General features: G+C 39.8%; 2 protein-coding genes across 2 annotated transcripts; both read left to right on the top strand.

Annotated features, from left to right (window-relative positions):
- The first annotated feature begins 352 nt into the window (after nt 1-352).
- Nucleotides 353-1,702, top strand: LOC141336205 (sialic acid-binding Ig-like lectin 14). The gene is made up of 5 exons (XM_073841755.1): nt 353-407; nt 496-837; nt 936-1,184; nt 1,295-1,543; nt 1,623-1,702. The coding sequence occupies exons 1-5, from the start codon at nt 353-355 to the stop codon at nt 1,700-1,702; spliced, it is 975 nt and encodes a 324-aa protein (XP_073697856.1).
- Nucleotides 1,703-5,602: 3,900 nt separating this feature from the next.
- LOC141336794 (B-cell receptor CD22-like) lies at nt 5,603-17,297 on the top strand. Its single transcript, XM_073842521.1, has 6 exons — nt 5,603-5,657; nt 5,746-6,099; nt 6,189-6,437; nt 6,527-6,781; nt 16,899-17,147; nt 17,224-17,297. The coding sequence occupies exons 1-6, from the start codon at nt 5,603-5,605 to the stop codon at nt 17,295-17,297; spliced, it is 1,236 nt and encodes a 411-aa protein (XP_073698622.1).
- The last annotated feature ends 4,625 nt before the right edge of the window (nt 17,298-21,922 follow it).

The raw sequence follows: 21,922 nt of genomic DNA, 5'->3' as shown, positions 1-21,922 counted from the left end.
TATATGTTGTGTTTTAGATGTTGGTGAGAGCTGTGGTTTTATTCTGTAGCTTAAGCCACAATGCTATCTTGGTCAACAGCTGCAGATGAAGCTCGAATTGTATTGACCAAAAGAGGAAGTTAAAGGCTTGTGTGCTTTACTAGTTTACCCACACAGAAAGAAAAAAAAATCATAAAAAAATTATACATAAAAATAATAACCTCTGTAAACACAGCAGTAAAGCAGACAGTAAACTAACTGTAATAGTTATTTGTTTACTTACAATTGTCCTATTAAATACTACAATGTTACATAACAAATTGCAAAAACAAACTTGAAAATGTTACATTTATGTGTAGGTGTTGCTGTGGTGATGTCAGTCAGAATGGCTCCTCCTCTTCCTCTGATCTTCCTGATTATGATTCACAGTGAGTGACTGCAACACTTCAGAAACACTCGAGAGAGATTTGCATGACATTGGATACTCATTTGTTCAGTGTGAATTCTGTGTTTCAGGGGTTTCTAGTGCTGATTGGGCTGTGAGTTACAGTCATTCACACATCTGTGCATTAAAGAACTCATCAGTGACAATGAGCTGCACTTATACATACCCTACTGAACGTCAGATCATGAGAGTGTTCTGGATCAAAACCGTAGTGGGTGTAGAGTATCCAGATCTGTCTGAGGATCCTGAATACAGACAGAGGCTTCAGTATCTGGGAGATAAACAGCAGAACTGCACCATCAGACTGAGTCATGTGACACAGAAAGATGAACAGATGTACTATTTCAGATTCACTACTGATGTAACAGATGGAAAATGGATTGGTCAACCAGGAGTGACTCTTACTGTCACAGGTGACTTTCATGAGGTTTCACTCTTCTTATGTGCATTATGTTGAATAATAATGAGTGTATGACAGCAGCACTAGATATAATGTCTGTGTTGTGTTCAGATCTTCAGGTGGAGTCTCCTGAGAGAGTGACAGAGGGAGATTCAGTCCGTCTGACATGTAAAAGCAGCTGCACTCTGACTGACAGAGCAACATTCATCTGGTACAGAAACTCACAGCCATTAACTGAGAGAAGAGACACAAACAATCAACTCCTGCTGCAGTCAGTCAGAAGAGAGGATGCAGGCAGATATAGCTGTGCTCTACATGGACACACTTACATCTCTCCTGCTGTTCATCTCAATGTCACATGTGAGTACTGTCACTTTATTTTATTTTAATTTATATTATATATTTTTTTAGGTTGTTGAGTGTTCAGTTTTGTTTGTTTTGCTTGTAACTGCACTTCAATTTTGTCTAAGATCCTCCAAGGAACGTCTCAGTGTCCATAACTGGATCTGCTGAAATAGTGGAAGGTGATTCAGTGACTCTGATCTGCAGCAGTGATTCAAACCCACCTGCTCTGAACTTCAGCTGGTTTAAGGAGAATCAAAGCTCAGCTGTTGGATCTGGACAGAGTTTCAGTGCACTACAGAGTGGACGCTTCTACTGTGAGGCTCAAAATGAACATGGATCTCAGAGATCAGACGCTGTTACTGTCACTGTTAAAGGTAGAGCAGCTCATTTACTTATTCTTTAATGAATTAAATTATTGTGTTCAGGTTTTTTACTCTTTTGTCTCTGTTGTAGGACGTCTGTTGATCTTGTATGTATCCTTTGGAGTGGTTTGTGGAGCTGCAGCTATCATCACAATGTTGCTGATTTGGTAAGACCTGTATAGTATTTGATCAGAGACAATGCATTGTCTGTCTTCTTCACAAATATTGAGAATGAAGGGAACTTTGTTATCAGATTAAAAACTGATACATGATCAGATGTTTCAAATGTTATTGTACAGTTTTAGACAACTAAAAGTATGATCTCACTCAATGTCTGTATGCAGGAGAAGGATGAAAAAGAGAAATGACACACAGCAGTCTCAGGTGAGAAAATGAGTCAGTAGTGTATTGATCAGGTAAATCAAACATGAAAGCCTGAATACAGTCATATAGTGAGTTGTTTATAGACACTATTTATTTATTTATTTATTTATTTATTTAATCTCTATGATTTTATTTCATGTCAAAGATGAATCATTCCCGACCTCATCATAACAGACGTAAAGCTTTTGATGTTGAGATGGATGAGCCTGTGTATGCAAATGTAAGGGTAAGTTTTGCTGATGAAATAAGTCATTTTAACAAGTAATGTTATACCTATCAGGAAACTTAAGTAAATAATGTAAATAATGTATTAATGTCTTAATTCTTTCTGTCTTTCTTTCAGTTTAACAGTAAGAGGCCATAGTGCTTAGGAAATATGGCAAAGCATTTTATAGTGTTTATGTATTGCTTGTGTGTGGAGTCCTGGAAAGCAACATGAATTGATACAAAAGTATGTAATCCAATGCTAGTGTGTAAATGTGTTTTTTATTTAAATATAAATAGCAACACATTGAAACATTGTTAGAAGGACACACTTCTTACTGTATAACAGTTCTGATAACCTATAGGTTAAAACTGTTTACTGGTTAGTTGGTACTAATCTGGTTTGTCCCATTGATGATACCATACTTTCTGTGGTCTTTGCACCCCCTGCTGGTGTCCATGACCAACGCATTTTCTTTCTTTGTAAAATAATTCTTTGTAAAAAACAAATAATAATAATAATACTGCTGAGGAATTACAGGGGTTGACTGCTAGCAGAAAAAATTACAATATAATTTTGTCTTAATGATTTGCTCAATTTATTATAAGATTCAGTTTCTCATGTCACTAGTTCTATTATAAGGAGAACTCTTCTCTTGATTAACACATTATTTCTCATCTACTAAACACAACCTATATTCAAAACAAAACTAATAAAAATGCATATATGAACCATAAAAGTTGTATACTATAACCATGCACCTTTTTAAAACATTGTGTTTAAGTTATAATGTAGATTATCCTTTTATTTAATTGTATTGTACTAGCAGTGCCAAAATATTGTATTATTTGTGCTATTTCTTGTAATTAGTTTGTGCATTGTTGTTTTTACACGTTGTTATATATTAAACTTAATTATTTTTTTGACATAATTGTCAACATTTGTATTATTTATACATATATATCGCTTATTTAAGATATACAAATTAAATAAATTGTTTGCAAAAATTCTTGAAAAAGTAATTGCATAATAAAATAACCACAGCAGTCAAACTGTTGGGGGTCACACCCCTGTGTGTTAGAATATTCCATTTTTTTTATTCCAGTTGTTTAGTTGCTTTTGCACGTGTTTGACCAGCAGATGTCCTCAGCGTGCAGTGATCGAAACAGTGAGTGAATTTTACAAATCAGTTGGTTGACTCAAAAAGCTTCGTTTCTAACGTCACTGAAAAAAAAAAAAAAAAATGGAAGGAAATTATCTTGGAGGAAAAGGGAGTCTTATTAATCTAATAATTTAAATAAGAGGCAAAAGAGAATGAATGAGTTCTAAAACCTAGAAACAAGGTTTTTATTTTTATTTTTTACTTCTACTCATGTAGGGCTAGTTTGCTTTTACAGCCTCATTATGTTAATACATAAGCTCTTAATGTCTAACTAAAACTATCAAGGTAAATGTTCATGTATAATAATCTTCTGCTGATTGTAGTTAGGCTTCAGAATTGATAAAAATTGTGTTAATTTCTGAAGATTATCATGATGAACAAAACTTTTTACATATTATTTTTTGCAAAAACCAAAAGTCAGACTGAAAAAAGCCTGCAGCACTGCATTTCTTAGCAAAAAAACATAAGAGTGTGAATTATGTGTTGTACTTTGCCTTTGATTCACTATGAGGTGAATATGTCCCTTGATTGCATTCATTTCTCTCCTCACCTCACTGTGGCGACACCTGCCTACTCACGACTTTTAAACTGGCATTTGGTGTCTTTTTTACAAGCCTACTGAGTCCACTAAACACTAAGTGCTCTCTACAGGGGAACATGGAGTGGATTAATGGATGGTTTCGGTTTCAGTAATATAAGCAAATCCGCCTACAGATGTCAGAGCAACAGGTCTATGACGTCAGGACTCGTCTGTCTGTTTCTCATTGGGGTCACATGATCACACAGTCAACACTAGATAGATGCTGCTGTGAGTTTGGACACGCCTTGTTTTCTCACATCAGTCATCTCTACAGAGGAAACTGTATTAATGTCCATATTTAGAGTTCCACAAGATAACCAGAGACAATAGTGAAACAGCAGGCTTTTCTAAAAAGCTTAGATGATCTCATATGATGTGTTGCAGATGAGCATGCAACTTCAATATTCTTTTGCTCTATTAATCCTTGAGAAGTTCCTATTGTTGTTTGATTTCTAAATTGCTATTAATTTATTGCATTAGTTTATGAAATGCACAATCACAAAATAAGATGAAATACACATGCACAAGTTTAAAAACAGTAATAAGCATCTCTGCGGACTACAACATTTTCTGTTTTCATGATGATGCAGTTTATACCTATTTTATAAAATAAGTCTAATGCTGCCTTTGTGCTGGTTGCCATCTTTAGTCTTCTGTTATATCTGTACTGGTGTCATATCCTCATGTTAAACATAAGGTGTTGACCACAAAAAAAAAAAAAAAAAAAAAAAATTCCCATTACTGGTTCCACTTTCATTATTTGTAGAGCTGTCACTGGTCATGAGTGTTGATGAAAGAGGTAAGAACATGATTCCATAATTATTCTGTAGACTAATTATTATCAAATATCTCTCGGTGTGTGTGTGTGTGTGTGTGTGTGTGTGTGTGTGTGTGGTGTAGGGGAGATTGAGGTTAGTTGTTACACAAGGACGTTCTCAATGAGGTTTAAGGTCGAAAGTCCAGGTGTTTTTATAAGATGTTTACACACAGCTATTAAAAAATGTCTTGGATTATTATTATTGTTGTTGTTGTTGTTGTTGTTGTTGTAAATTCTGCCCTCCAAGTAGTTAAAATTCCAGTAACATTTTCACTGGAGTAAATGTAGGACAAGTATCCCCAATATATACATATGATAACAGGAACTATAGATCTGTGCTATTTAATCTGAGTTTTTCTGAGTAGCTCAAACGGTAAAGTATCGTGCTAGCAACACGTGCCAAGTGTTCAGTTTCCATGGAATGCATGAACTGATAAAAATGCAATTGTGAGTTACTTTGGAAAAGAAGGAAGAGACGTGACGTGTGGCCAAGTATGGTGACCCATACTCAGAATTTGTGCTCTGCATTTAACCCATCCAAGTACACATGAAAGTTAATGAAATGTTGTTGATTAAGTAAATTAAGTTATGGGTAACTTAAATATCTATCTGTTGATTAGATGTGTTTTATTTAATACATATACTGTAAGCCTGTTGCAAGAGCTGATATATGTTGTGTTTTGGATGTTGGTGTGAGCTGTGGTCATATTCTGTAGCTTAAACCATAAGACTATCTTGGTCAACAGCTGCAGATGGAGCTCGATTTGCACTGACCAGAAAGAGGAAGTTAAAGGCTTGTGTGCTTTACTAGTTTACCCACACAGAAATCGGCTGAATAAATGTATAAATAAATAAATAAATAAATAAATAAATAAATACAAACTTGAAAATGTTAATTTTTCTTTGTAGGTGTCAGTATGGTGATGTCAGTCAGAATGGCTCCTCCTCTTCCTCTGATCTTCCTGATTATGATTCACAGTGAGTCACTGCAACACTTCAGAAACACTCGAGAGAGATTTGCATGACATTGGATACTCATTTGTTCAGTATGAATTCTGTGTTTCAGGGGTTTCTAGTGCTGATTGGGCTGTGAGTTACAGTCATTCACACATCTGTGCACTAAAGGACTCATCAGTGATAATGAGCTGCACTTATACATACCCTACTGAACATCAGATCGTGAAAGCATTTTGGAGTATATTATTAATACATGGTGAAGAGCCTCCAGATCTGTTTGAGGATTCTAAATACAGTCAGAGGCTTCAGTATCTGGGAGATAAACAGCAGAATTGCACCATCAGACTGAGTCATGTGACACAGAAGGATGAACATGAGTACTTTTTTAGATTCACAACTAATGTAGCAGATGGAAAATGGATTGGTAAACCAGGAGTAAGTCTTACTGTCAAAGATGACACAGGTGAGGTTTCACTCTTCTTCTGTGCATTGTGTTGAATAATAATGAGTGTATGACAGCAGCACTAGATATAATGTGTGTGTTGTGTTCAGATCTTCAGGTGGAGTCTCCTGAGAGAGTGACAGAGGGAGATTCAGTCCGTCTGACATGTAAAAGCAGCTGCACTCTGACTGACAGAGCAACATTCATCTGGTACAGAAACTCACAGCCATTAACTGAGAGAAGAGACACAAACAATCAACTCCTGCTGCAGTCAGTCAGAAGAGAGGATGCAGGCAGATATAGCTGTGCTCTACATGGACACACTTACATCTCTCCTGCTGTTTATCTCAATGTCACGTGTGAGTACAGATTCATAATTGTTCTTTTTTTTTTTTTTTGAATGTGTTATAATGGAATGATTTAAATATCTAATATGTATCCTTTATAGATGCAACAAAAAATGTCTCAGTGTCCATCAGTCCATCTGGTGAAATAGTGGAGGGAGATTCAGTGACTCTGATCTGCAGCAGTGATTCAAACCCACCTGCAGAAATCAGCTGGTTTAAAGAAGGAACGTTTGTAGGATCTGGAAGAATCTACAGTATCTCAAAGATCAGCTCTGATCACAGTGGAGAATACAAGTGCAAGTCCATCAATGAACATGGAGAGAAATACTCTGATGCTGTGACTTTAAACATCATGTGTGAGTTTATCCTAAAAAAAAGATTCTAAATCTGTTTTTATAACTTCACTTCACATTAGCAATTTTAAAATCATGTCAGCATCTTAATTTACTTGGTGATTGTTATTAGACCCTCCCAGGAACATCTCAGTGACCATCATTCAGTCTGGTCAGATCTGGGGAGGTGATTCAGTGACTCTGATCTGCAGCAGTGATTCAAACCCACCTGCTCTGAACTTCAGCTGGTTTAAGGAGAATCAAAGCTCAGCTGTTGGATCTGGACAGAGTTTCAGTGCACTACAGAGTGGACACTTCTACTGTGAGGCTCACAATCAACGTGGATATCAGAGATCAGATGCTGTTACTGTCATTGTTAAAGGTAGATCAGCTGATTTACTCTTTCTAAAGTGAAGCAAATTAATCTGTTCAGGTGGTTAATCTTCTATCTCTGTTGTAGGACGTCTGTTGATATTGTATATATCCATTGCCGTGGTTTGTGGAGCTGCAGCTACCATCACAATGTTGTTGAATTGGTAAGATGTGTGTAGTATTTGATCAGAGACAATACATTGTCTTCTTCACAAATATTGAGAATGAAGGAAACATTGTTGTCGGGCTAAAGACTGACACATGATCAGAAGTTTCAAACGTTATTGTGCAGTTTAGACAAACTAAACAGATTTTCATCTAAAAGTATAATCTCACTCAATGTCTTCAAGCAGGAGCAGGATGAAAAAGAGAAATGACGCACAGGGATCTCAGGTGAGGAAATGAGTTTTGTTATCGGTAGTGTATTGATCAGGTAAATGAACTGGTAAATCTGAAATCGAAAGCATGAATACAGTCATATATTAAATTGTTTATAGACACTATTTATTTATTTAATCTTTATGCTTTTATTCCATGTCAAAGATGAATCATTCCCGACCTCATCATGACAGACGTAAAGCTTATGATTTTGAGATGAATGAACCTGTGTATGCAAATGTAAGGGTAAGTTTTGCTGATGAAATCAAAAGTCATTTTAACAAGTAATGTTATACCTATCAGGAAACTGAAGTGAATCATTTATTAATGTTTTTATTCACGTTTTCTTTCTTTCTTTCTTTCTTTAGCTTAACAGGAAGAGGCCATAATGTTTGGGCAACATGGCAAAACATTTTATGGCATTTTTATATCGCTTGTGTGTGGAGTCCTGAAAAGCAACATGAATTGATACAAAAGTATGTAATCCAATGCTAGTGTGTAAATGTATTTTTTCCTTTACAGTCCAGACCATGTAGTTTGTTTGCCTAATTTATATGTTTGAAACAGATTGTTGACAGATTAGTTGGTACTAATCTGGTTTGTCCCAGTGATAATACCATACTTTGTGTGGTTTTTGCACCCCCTGCTGCTGACCATGACCAACACATTTACTTTCTTTGTAAAATAATTCTTTGTAAAAATACTACTGAAAAATTACAGGGGTTGACTGCCAGCAGAAATATTACAATATTAAATTGCCTTAACGATTGGCCCTATTGATTATAAGATTCAGTGACCCCTTTCTTATGTCACTAGTCCTATATTAATCAATCAATGAAACGCTGTACAGGAGAATCTTTACTCTTGCTACATTACTCTTGATTAACACATTATTTCTCATCTAGTAAACACAATATATAATTAAAACAAAACTAATAAAAAAAAAAAATATATATATATATATATATATGAACCATAAACACTGTATACCGGGTTATAAGTAGTTCAAGCCTTTTATTGTTTTAATATTGATGAGTTTGGCATTCAGCTCATAAAAAAAACGAAATTCCTATCTCAAAAAATTAGCATATTTCATCCGACCAATAAAAGAAAAGTGTTTTTAATACAAAAAAGTCAACCTTCAAATAATTATGTTCAGTTATGCACTCAATACTTGGTCGGGAATCCTTTTGCAGAAATGACTGCTTCAATGCGGCGTGGCATGGAGGCAATCAGCCTGTGGCACTGCTGAGGTGTTATGGAGGCCCAGGATGCTTCAATAGCGGCCTTAAGCTCATCCAGAGTGTTGGGTCTTGCGTCTTTCAACTTTCTCTTCACAATATCCACAGATTCTCTATGGGGTTCAGGTCAGGAGAGTTGGCAGGCCAATTGAGCACAGTAATACCATGGTCAGTAAACCATTTACCAGTGGTTTTGGCACTGTGAGCAGGTGCCATGTCGTGCTGAAAAATGAAATCTTCATCTCCATAAAGCTTTTCAGCAGATGGAAGCATGAAGTGCTCCAAAATCTCCTGATAGCTAGCTGCATTGACCCTGCCCTTGATAAAACACAGTGGACCAACACCAGCAGCTGACATGGCACCCCAGACCATCACTGACTGTGGGTACTTGACACTGGACTTCAGGCATTTTGGCATTTCCCTTTCCCCAGTCTTCCTCCAGACTCTGGCACCTTGATTTCCGAATGACATGCAAAATTTGCTTTCATCCGAAAAAAGTACTTTGGACCACTGAGCAACAGTCCAGTGCTGCTTCTCTGTAGCCCAGGTCAGGCGCTTCTGCCGCTATTTCTGGTTCAAAAGTGGCTTGACCTGGGGAATGCGGCACCTGTAGCCCATTTCCTGCACACACCTGTACACGGTGGCTCTGGATGTTTCTACTCCAGACTCAGTCCACTGCTTCCGCAGGTCCCCCAAGGTCTGGAATCGGTCCTTCTCCACAATCTTCCTCAGGGTCTGGTCACCTCTTCTCGTTGTGCAGCGTTTTCTGCCACACTTTTTCCTTGACACAGACTTCCCACTGAGGTGCCTCGATACAGCACTCTGGGAACAGCCTATTCATTCAGAAATTTCTTTCTGTGTCCTACCCTCTTGCTTGAGGTTGTCAATGATGGCCTTCTGGACAGCAGTCAGGTCGGCAGTCTTACCCATGATTGCGTTCTTGAGTAATGAACCTGTTAGGGGTGTGTGCAGGACGAGACGAGACGATAGACGAGATTAACAATATATTTAATATAAATCTTCAAGAGGAACAAGGCAGGAACACTTTCACACACATATATTAACGTTAAACGAAGACCGACAGGGAACTGAACTCAAAGACAGACTCTTAAAGACAAACTAATTATCAAACACAGGTGACACAGATGACTAATAATCAAACACAGGTGACGGTGATACACAAACGAGGACTAAACCAAATGATGACAAAATGACAGGGGGAAGACAAATGGGAAAAACCAATAACAAAACAGACAGAACTGTGACATTACGCCCCGCTCCGGAAAGGCGCGTCCTCGCGCCGTGGAAAAAAACGAAAAAACGAGAGGGGCGGAAAACCAGGAAACCAGAGTCAATGAGGGAGGGGGCTCCGGCGGAGGACGCAACCCCCGAAGGAGGACCAGAACAAAAGTCCAGGTGACACAAAAGACAGTCCAAGGGGACGACGACAGTGGGAGGAGCCAGGGAGGAAACAGGAGGGACCTGAAGCAGGAGAGCAGGACCCAGATTGCAGCCAGGATGACAGCCCACGGTGGAGCCGACGGAGGGAGGAGCCATGGTGGAGGGAGGACCGCCGACTCCAGGGGTCCGACCGACAGAGGCAGAGCAGCTGGCAGAGGAATCCGAGGCGGAGATGGAGAGCCGACGGACCAGGGCGACACCGCGGAACCAGAGGGCCAAGGTGGAACAGGAGGCTCTGGCGGCCGAGGCGGAGGCGGAGATCCGGAGGTCCGCAGTGGAGCCGGAGCGACAGAGGACAAAGGCGACGCTGAAGGGAAGGAGGAGCCTGACAGAGCCGGAGGGACAGAGGGACGAGGCGAAGCCAGAGGAGTGGAGTCCCGATGCGGCGGATGGTCGACGACTGACCAAGGCGGAGCCGGAAGGACAATGGAGCCCGGTGGAGCTGGTGGGCCGTCGGGCGACGGTGGAGCTGAGGGCGTAGAGAGCCGTGGTGGAACCGCAGGGTCGGAGGGCCGAGGTGGAGATCTGGGCTCAGAGGCTGGAGGCGGAGCTGAGGGAACCTCCAGCCATGCCACTGATGTTAGCATAGATGGTGGGCTGAGGGTGAGCAAGGGGACTGACTGATGACCTGGGAGACTTCGGACGGCTGGGCGGAACCAGCGGGGACTCAGGACGGCTGTTGCAGTGGGCAGGGCTCTCCATTTCCCTCACTTGCTCCACGTCGCAATCCACCGTCGCAGATGTAGAATCCGGCTCACGCACCTGATCAGCCGGAGAGGACTCTGGCTCTGTCGCTCGCGGCTCTAGTCCCTCATCCGCGGTACGCTCGGGTTCACGCTCTGCATGTCGGGGCGATGATTGGCTGCTCTCTGGGTCATGAGCGGGGCTGGCATCCTTCTCGACAAAGCTGACAGTCCAGGGAGATCCACAGGACGCCAGCACCCACTCGATAAATCCAGTGAGGCTCTCTCGAGGACCCTCCCCGGACAGCTGCGTCTTGATGTTGTCATTAAGTCCGTTGCGGAAGAACGTGCATAGGCAGCTGTCCGGGTATTGCGTAGATGGAGCGAGGACCATGAAGTCTCTGGTGTGGTCCTCGAGAGAGCGTTTCCCCTGCTTCAGGAGGATGATGAAGACGTTGGGGTCATCCATGAGGGAAAAAATAAAAATAAAACAAAACAAAACAAAAAAAAAAAAACGGAAAAGAAACGCAGGGAAAGGTGCCGGGTAAACTGTTGTAGGTCGGTCTTTCTGTTAGGGGTGTGTGCAGGACGAGATGAGACAATAGACGAGATTAACAATTAACAATATATTTAATATAAATCTTCAAGAGGAACAAGGCAGGAACAGGCAGGAACACTTTCACACACATATATTAACGTTAAACGAAGACAGGGAACTGAACTCAAAGACAGACTCTTAAAGACAAACTAATTATCAAACACAGGTGACACAGATGACTAATAATCAAACACAGGTGACGGTGATACACAAACGAGGACTAAACCAAATGATGACAAAATGACAGGGGGAAGACAAATGGGAAAAACCAATAACAAAACAGACAGAACTGTGACAGAACCAGGCTGGGAGTTTTTAAAAGCCTCAGGAATATTTTGCAGGTGTGTAGAGTTAATTAGTTGATTCAGATGATTAGGTTAATAGCTCGCTTAGAGAACCTTTTCATGATATGCTAATTTTTTGAGATAGGAATTTTGGGTTTTCATGAGCTGTATGCCAAAATCATCGATATTAAAACAATAAAAGGCTTGAACTACTTCAGTTGTGTGTAATGAATCTAAAATATATGAAAGTCTAATGTTTATCAGTACATTACAGAAAATAATGAACTTTATCACAATATGCTAATTTTTTGAGAAGGACCTGACACACAGACGTATGCAAGACAGCTGTCGCATTCCTTGTGTCAAGCCATTCTTGAACAACAGACAGATTCAAAAAGCTTTGATTCTTTATCATGTCACTAAAAAAAAAAACAGATGTAAATTATCTTAGAGGGAAAGTGTCCTATTTATAAGATTGTTAGTAATGGTATGAGATTGTTTTAAGTAATTTTTTATATACACAAGAGTCGTTCAGCGATTTGTTCAAACGGTGCATAGGATAATTAAACTCGGTTTGTTCAAAACAATAAAGGATTCAGCAATTAATCAGCTAGATGCAATGAAGTGCTGTGGAAACTGTATTTTAAATATAAAAACTTTCCATCTTCTGAATTTTTACCTCATAATGCCGAGTTTCTTTGTGTCATTTGAATGCATTTGTTTACTTAATTCTTGGACTGAAAAGTTTACAGGGGGTTCACAGTTTTAAAGATACGATTTTAAGGTATTGGTTTCGTTATACTGTTCTGATTCAACTTGGTAATTAATAATTAATCGCAGCACAGTGTCTTTACTGGGTGGTCTTATGGAATATTTGCATTTATTCACATGTGAATGAATTAGCTATTTATGTGACTGAGTGTCCTGATTTTGGTTTGCGTTTTGGTGATTGCATAGTTATTTTTGGCTATTGATGTTTTAAACTGGTTAGGCTACTTGTGTAGCGTTAATGAAGTGTTAATATCGAGATCACACCCTTGTGTATTAGAAATATTCCACTTTTGTATTACAGTTTTGATGCCCTGAGGGGTAGGGCAGCTAAAAGGTGTGAAGACACATTTATTTATTTTTATTTATTTATTATTATTATTATTATTATTTATTTTATTTTTTTGCAGTCCCTTTTAGCACTATGGTATATATGCTTGCTTGAGACACAAGCAAACAGAGAGCATTTTTCTGTGCTCTTCTTTCATCCCCCAGGTGTTTGTACTGCTGAGGAATAACAGTGGTTGACAGCTAGCAGAAATATTACCATATAAAATCTTCTTAACAATTGGCTCAATTGATTCCTTTATCACATCACTAGTCTCATTATAATCAATCAATGAAACTCTGTGCAGGAGAATCAAAAACCATTATTTTCCACATACTGCACGTTATTGTTTCTCCTGTCTGCCCAGCCTTCGATTTTTACAAAACTCGTCGTTAATGTAAACTGAGGTGTTCTCTGATTGACCAGTTATCCAGTGCATTGTAACGGAAAGGTTATGCCCCGTATCACGTTTCTCGACCCAACGAGACAGAAACAATAAAACCCATTAAAAACAAGGCATTTGTTACATCCAGTGAAGACATAACTACTGATTATAATGACTCATGCTGTCTTTTTACGAGTTTACGTCTGTCACAATCACCAGCTGGAGTGCCCGGCAGCCCCACTAGAGGGCACTCCAGTGTTTACCCTTTATGTTATGTGTTGTCTCAACCCACCATGCTTCACCCTTGTCTGTGTCATGTTTTCATTGGTTCCCCTGATCCTTGGGTCCGTTCCCCATTGGTTGTTTCTGTCATGTGTTTGGTATAAAGCCCTCCCTTCCCCCTCTGTCTGTACTGATCGTTGTTTAGTGTTTAATCTTCCTTGTTTCTAGTTCCTGGTTCCCGTGTTTCTGTGTTTTTCGACCCCTGGACTGTTTTCTCGTTTTGACCTTTCGCTGCCTGCCCCGACCTTTGATTGTCTCTGGATTATTCTTTCGGATTTCCCTTGTTGTTCCTGTTTGCTGGTGTTCGACTCATGCCTGTCTTGACTACGTCTTTTAATAAAGCTTTGCACTTGGATCCACACGTCAGTCTCCAGACCCCCATTGTTACAACGTCACATGTCTGCATTTGCAATCGTAGAACGAGAAACAAGAAGCACTACTCTACACTGCTCAAAACTCATGTTTGAATAGTCAGCACTGAATTCTTCACATAATCTTCAATAATACGTTACTTACACACTATTGTGCTCTTTAAATACTGTGAAGTTGCTTTGACACAATCTGTATTGTTAAAGGCGCTATATAAATAAAGATGACTTGACATATGAAAACGTACTTACAGTCCGCAACATTGGAAATGCCCCACTTTATAGCCTTAACCCTTTGTGTACAGCTCTCCCAGGTTCAGGAAACAGTCCTCTGTGAAATGCGCATCACCCACTTTAATATTTGCGTTGTACTGTTCCAGAGCAGTTTGGAAAAAATAACTTAATCACTGATGTCTAGTTGTGTCCTCATTTGGAAGACAAGAAGTACTTTTGCTTTCACAATGAAACACTGCATCTCCGCAACATGGTGACTGGAACATTACTACAGCTGGTAAAAGTTATGGCTTCTTTCATTCCACTTACATATGGGCAGTGTTATGCTAATCTACTCACACCCTGACATGTTTTTTTTACATTTCACAAATGGCTTGTATGACTGCCTACCATAACCACAATGCCATGGACAATCATGTCCATCTTTTTTTTTTTTCTCTCTGCTGGAACACAATCCAATTGGGTGTGATGTCATTCCCAGCTCTGACATCAGACTTTCAAGGTGAATAGAAGGTACTTTATGCTGCATTCACACAAATTCAGATTATAGAAAGGTAATAAAGAGATGGTTCTTTAAAGAACCTTTGACTGAATGGTTCTTTGGGGAACCAAAAATGGTTCTTTTATGACATTGCTGTGAAGAACCTTTTGAAACCATTTTTTATTTCTAAGAGTGTACCTGGACATTAGGTCTGGAACACTGCTTGAAATCGGATATCCAAGCCCTGGACGTCAAAATGACATATCTTGCTGAGGTTGGGGTGGATCAATCTACTCTGACCTCAGCAGGACACATCAGTTGATGTCACTGCTTCCAATGAGCATAGTGTGGACTTACCTAATGTCAAACTTAAAAATATTAGACATTAAGTTTATAAAATGACATCTTAATTGTAGCTTTTTGCCTGGTTTTCAAAACAAAAGCCAGCATTTTTTTTGTTTGTTTGTTTTTTTACTTTCTTTTTTTGCATCTATTGACATAAATTTGTTAACATGATGTGTGATTGACTGGGACTCACTTAAAGGAAAGGAAAGGAAAGGAAAGGAAAGGAAAGGAAAGGAAAGGAAAGGAAAGGAAAGAACACACAAACGGAGTATATTGCTATTGCTGTGGCGCCCAGGGAGGAGTTGGGAGTTCGGTGCCTTGCTCAAGGGTTTCACCTCAGTCTCACCTACCGGACCTGAGATTCAAACCCGCGACCCTTGGGTTACAAGTCAGACTCTCTAACCGTTAGTGAAAGTGAAAGTGAAAGTGAAAGTTGTGACGTATTGTCAAGGATGGTCACCCATACTCGAAATTGGTCCTCTGCATTTAACCCATTCAAGTGCACACACACACACACAGCAGTGAGAAGTGAACAAACCAGTCCCGCATAGCCAGACCTTCAGGCAGACGGCTGAAGGTCTGGAATTCATGGCAGCTTTCATTGGCCAAGGCCCGCCCATAAGGGCCAAAAATTTCCATCTCCCTGAAATCAGATCAAATTCAACTAATCAGATGAAGACTTCGACATTCCTGAAGTGTTTCCAGTTAAGTGTACCATGTGGATCAAACATTTAGCCAACGTTCCGTGGGCGTGACGTCTGAGGCTGAGACTATACACACACACACACACACACACACACACACACACACACACGAGCAGTGGGCAGCAACTGGGGGTTCAGTACCTTGCTCAAAGGCACTTCAGTCATGGTATTGAAGGTGGAAAGAGCGCTGTTCATTCACAATCCCCACCTTCAATTCCTGCCGTGTGGGAATCAAACCGGCAACCTTTGGGTTACAAGCCCAACTCCCTCACCAATTAGGCCACGGCTGCCCCCACAACTGCTAAAATTGGATGTGGCACATGTTACCTTTTCCAAACTAGACTGGAACGCGGCATTAGCAGGTTTAAAAAAAAAAAAAAAAGCAATTACTCCACAACCACAAAAAGAGTATGTTCAAGTTTGAATGTGTGGAGTATGAATGTAATCTTTAGCAAAAAAAAAAAAAAAAAGAAAGAAAAAAAAAGAAGAAGAAAGATTGTGTCAGTATCAACATTGCGAATGTAGTACACTACATTCACAATGTTGATACTGACACAATCTTTTTTTTTTTTTTTTTGCTAAAGTTAACTTCACTGGAGCAACAACAGGCAAACAGCAAACAATGCAATCTGCATAGCTTTTTTTTCACAAGTTTATGTGCCCATATAATCGTAGCATTAGTGGACACAAGATTTGACTTGATGTCTGCAATGGAGGGCTTAAAGAGACTATTCTACTCACTTAGATGTAAGGGTGTTTACATTTTTAAGACATGATGACAACTAGCATAAAAACAGACTTCAGACATATGAATGTTTGTAAATTTTATGTAAATTGTATTTTTGGAAATACACATTTAATTTGTGTCCTCTTTAGATGCACCAAAGCTTGTCTCAGTGTTTATTAGCCCATCTGGTGAAATAGTGGAGGAAGATTCAGTGACTGCAGCAGTGATTCAAACCCACCTGCAGAAATCGGCTGGTTTAAAGGAGAAACGTTTGTTGGATCTGGAAGAATCTACAGCATCTCAAAGATCAGCTCTGATCACAGTGGAGAATACAAGTGCAAGTCCAGAAATAAACATGGAGAGAAATACTCTGATACTGTGACTTTAAACGTCATGTGTGCGTCTATACTGTATGATGGTTCATTAGCTGTGATATTTAAATCTTCTAAGCATCTGTGATGTCAAATTCAAGATCACTGTTAATGTTTTTTTCTTTTTTTAGATCCTCCCAGGAACATCTCAGTGTTCATAAATGGATCTGCTGAAATAGTGGAAGGTGATTCAGTGACTCTGATCTGCAGCAGTGATTCAAACCCACCTGCTCTGAACTTCAGCTGGTTTAAGGAGGCTGAATCCTCAGCTGTTGGATCTGGACAGAGTTTCAGTGCACTACAGAGTGGACGCTTCTACTGTGAGGCTCACAATCAACATGGATCTCAGAGATCAGATGCTGTTACCGTCATTGTTAAAGGTACAGCTCATTTACTCTTTCTAAAGCGAAGCAAATTAATCTGTTTGGGTATTTTACTTTTTTGTCTGTGTTTTAGGACATCTGGTGATATTGTACACATCGACTGGAGTGGAGTTTGTGAAGCTGCAGTTATCATCACGATGTTGCTGATTTGGTAAGACGTGTGTAGTATTTCACAGCAGGTACTTAATCTCATTTAAATCCTTCACTAAAAGAAACATCTAGTTGTCAGGGTCATTTTCTACTTTTAATACTGATTTTGTAGATTTTTTTTTCATCTTAGAAATTAAATGAGAATAATGCTCCACAAGTTTGACGGTAACACTTTACAATAAGGTTCATTAGTTAACATTAGTTAACCACATTAGTTAACATGAACTAATAATGAACTGCACTTATACAGCATTTATTAATCTGTGTTAATGTTAATTTCAACATTTACTAATACATTATTCAAATTTTGTTAACATTAGTTAATGTAGTGTGAACTAACATGAACAAACAATGAACAACTGTATTTCCGTTAACTAACGTTAATAAAGATTAGTAAATACAGTAACAAATGTATTGCTCATGGTTAGTTCACGTTAGTTAATACATTACCTAATGTTTAATTAATGAACCTTATTGTAAAGTGTTACCAGTTTGACCAATAAAACTTTATCCCACAGCAGAAATGCACCAGAGTCCAATATTGTTCTAAAACTACATATTAATTCTATACTCGTTTGTGTAACATATCGATTGTTTTTTAAGGAGAAGCAGAATAAAAAAGAGAAAAGAAACACTTGACCATCAGGTGAGAAAATTAAGCTCAGTAATCAATAGTCTCATCAATAAATGAACTAAGAGACTGAAAGTCTGACTGCAGTTGTGAATTTATACATTGAATTTATAAGCATAGTTATGTATTTTGTCTTTACTTTTGTCTTTGTTTTTTAAATGTCAAAGATGAATCTATCTGGACCTGACCATGACAGATGTACAGCATCTGATGTTAAGTCGAATGATCCTTTGTATGAGAATGTAACGGTAAGTTATTATAGTCTGTTGATGTCAACGCTAATGTAGTTATTGTTATAGGTGACCTAATAGTTATCGTACATTGTTCAATTTTTATTTTATTTTCTCTCTATTTTTTTTTAACACAAAGATTAATCATTTCCAACCGTGTGATGTTGAGATGACTGAACCTGTGTATGAGAATACAGCGGTAAGTGTTCCCTTCCGAGGGAACTCTCACCGCGTCCCCTAGGGGTCGCTATTGGGGAACGCTGCAGCGTGACTTGTGTCTGAAGAATGCATATAGAAAAACTACATGAAATGGCCGGCGACAGCGTATGACGTCACCGCGGCGCGCTCGTCGCTGCTGGTGCATCACTACCGGGCGACACAGTATAAAGAGCCACCGGTGTAAACACATATCCTCTTCGCTGTCATCAGCTTCTCTTTGTCTAGGAGTGCATATTCTCTCACCGGAGGCCTGCTTGTGACGTGTGTGGTAATCTGATACCTGCACTTTCACACTGCCCGAGCTGTGAGGGGATAACGCAAGCAAGATTAGCTCTTGAGAGAGTAGAATGCAATCGGTGCATTCATTGCTTGTTTGTAACGAGAGGCACGCTCTCATACCCACTTGCAACGACTCTCTGCTGCGTGGGTGTGGTAAATTACAGCTCGTTCAGCTCCCGAGGGACTAATGGGCTTATCGCGAAAACGCAGTCGCAAAAGAGGGAGGTGAGTTTCTCTGTTCCTCATTTTGCATGAGTGTGTTTGCCTCCCGCGGCATTAACAGACGCATTCGCGGCGTCGCCAGCGGCTCCTTGCTTGTTTATTCCCGAGGGAATTTTGGCGCCTGGGCGGAGTTTGTTTAGCTCCCGTGGGAGCCGAATAGGGGCTGCGCTTCACGATTGTGGAGTTAATTTACTGCCATAAATATGAATGTATGTATGTATATGTATATACATATGCATGTTATGTATGCGTATATGTGTATATATATATATATATATATATATATATATATATATATATATATATATATAAAAGGGGGAGATTTTCCTAGACTAGTTCGACCATGATTATGGCAGAACAGTCTTATTAACTACAGCTGTCTGAGGCTAGCTGTGTGTTAATTCTTCCTCCTTTTAGGGCTGGAGGCTTTCGGTCAGTTTTTTACCTCTGGTAGTCCTTCCTACACATACAAATATCTGCGGATGTCTGTGTGTTGGCTAACTGATTACTCCCCTTTGGGGGTATTTGAAAAAAGAAAAGCAGTCCTTTTTAAGCTCTTGCCTAGATGGTGCTGTCTCCCCTGCTAGGGTTTAAGTAGACAGCCCACTCTGCCGGTGTGGGCTGCTTTCAGGAGGACTAACCGGAGGTCTTTCACTGATCTGTTAGTTTCCCCAGGCTCATTGGCCTTTCTGGATTTATGTGACTTGGACTAAGTAGATCACTGCCTTTAAGTCCTTCACTCCATGAAGGCCCAGGGGCCTCATGTACAAAGACTTGCGTTGAATTCATACTAAAACATAGCGTACGGACAAAGCTGTAAATGTGCGTACGCAGTAAAAAATCAGATGTATGAAACACTGCGTACGCGGAATTCCACGCATATCTCTTTGTACATCTGATTTAACGTGAAATTGAGCGCACATGCACGAGCGCAAAACCCCTCCCTGCCTCCTCCCCCGTATTAATATGGTAACGACTCCACTTTGGCAAAACCAAACGAAAAAGCAAGCAAGAGAAACTTAACAGAATGTGATTTGAAGGTGCTCCTCACCGGTAGACCGGAGAAAAACTGTTATTTGCAAGTTTGTAAAAAAAAAAAAAAAATAGAGTGGGAGAGTTTAGCTGACGCGGTTAACGCAGTGGGGTTTGAACATCGCACTGTGAACGAATTAAAAAAGAAATGGTCCGATGTAAAGGTGCAGGTGGAGAACAGCGGCGACTTAGCCTACGTTTCAGCGCATCAGTCAGAGTCATAGAGCGCAAGCAGATGAACATCGTTGTCTTGTAACGGTAAAATATCTTGTTTGAATAAGTGCAACGTTGTCTTTATGAAATAAACAATAGTAGGCCTATGTCTATAAAGGTTCATATAATGCCTCACCACACGGTGTGATGTTGACATAATGTGATTTAGTTTGACACAAAGCAACCGAGTGATCCTTGTCAGCTAGGTAAAATATTTAATAAGAAATTTCTATTTTGATTTTATGGTTATCTGCTGAATTTGCTGATGCTTGTAAATTACATGTTGTAATTTATTAACATTTCATCATATTATATAGCCTATATAGCCATTGAGAGGGACATCCCAGTGGATCGCAGTGTTGTTTGAATTAGTTTACATAATATATATATATATATATATATATATATATATATATATATATATTATACACATAAGATATTTACATACCCTCTATATGTATATTATCTGTATAAAAGTTATTAATACTAATTAAATATAAAATAAGAATATTATTGTGTGTTATTTTTTTGGTGGTGGTGGAGGGGTTGGGGGGGAGGGGTGCCCTTTTTTCAGTTTCAGCACATGCCCCTCAAAAGGTCTGTGCACGGCTCTGGTGCCACCGGCATTTCAGCTGCCCAATCGCCCGCTCTACAAGTGCGAGAATGGGCATCATTGTATCTGCGCTCTTGGTCAGTTTGTGGGTTGTTGAGGGGGGTTAACAGCCACGTCTTTAATGGATAACCGCGGTCTCCTGATATGCAGTTAAATAATTACGCTCAATAAAATAAAATAAAGTAAAACTTAGCTGTTTCCGATTCACGTATCCAAATTGTTCTTCAGATGGCGCCTTTATAGCAATGTCCGTGCAGTCGATCGCTTGCGCTTACATTAGGATAACCGGTGATCGCTGCAAATTGCGCTTTGTTTGGCTGGTCAACTGCATGGTATGGAAATCTTATATACCTGCTAGACATGCGGATGATCCCGTCCCCTTTGGAAAGAACAATTTGCCAGGAAACCAAGCGTTATCAGCACCTGTAAGGGAACGGGTAATGCGTGGCTCCTCGCTGTCTCCAAATTTGGACCCAACTCAGCAAAGAGCTCCAAGAGGATAGCTCTTGGAAATCTGAAACAGCTTATAAGCCAGTTATCATCGTGGGCCAGAAAATCACTGTGATCCCTAAAAACGCGTTCCCTTCGGATTTGGCCATTGACAATGTCCTCCAATAAGGCCAACACTGCCATTGCCATAGACTAAGGGATGTATACATTTGCAAATGCTTTTATATGTTCTAAATCACATAATTGGTAGAAAAATATTGTCTCAATTAACCCATTTTATCAATTATAAATTAATAGCAATGTTTTCCACATGTGTTGGTGCGATACTGTTACGAGCGCGGTCTCTGTGGCTCCCTCCGTTCCCAGCCAGCGGGAACCCTCACCTGAATATTGACTCAATTTCCCACAATTCCGTACCTGGGACTGTGCACTTCCGGTTCCGGGTCACCCGGTTCACTTCCTTTCTGTTCCCTTTATCAGCGTGCCACGCTGGTACTCTCATTGCGAAGTTTTGATGGTTTTCCTCCCAATCCTGAGCGTTTTCTATCGGACTGATTACACGTTGCCAACTGGACTGTTTATGTGGTTTCTGATCCTCTGCTGCCTGCCTTCGTTTGACCCACGCTATCCATACGGACTATTGCTTTGTTCTGCCGCCGGCCTCGACCCCTTTGCATGGACTCTGACTACCCGATTGGATTTGTCTACACCACACCAGTTTGCCAGTATTGAC

The sequence above is a fragment of the Garra rufa genome, chromosome 6 (genome assembly GCF_049309525.1).
Source record: "Garra rufa chromosome 6, GarRuf1.0, whole genome shotgun sequence".
NCBI lineage: Eukaryota > Metazoa > Chordata > Actinopteri > Cypriniformes > Cyprinidae > Garra > Garra rufa.
Note: the sequence above shows the minus strand (reverse complement) of the source record. Positions and strands in the feature narration are given on the sequence as shown.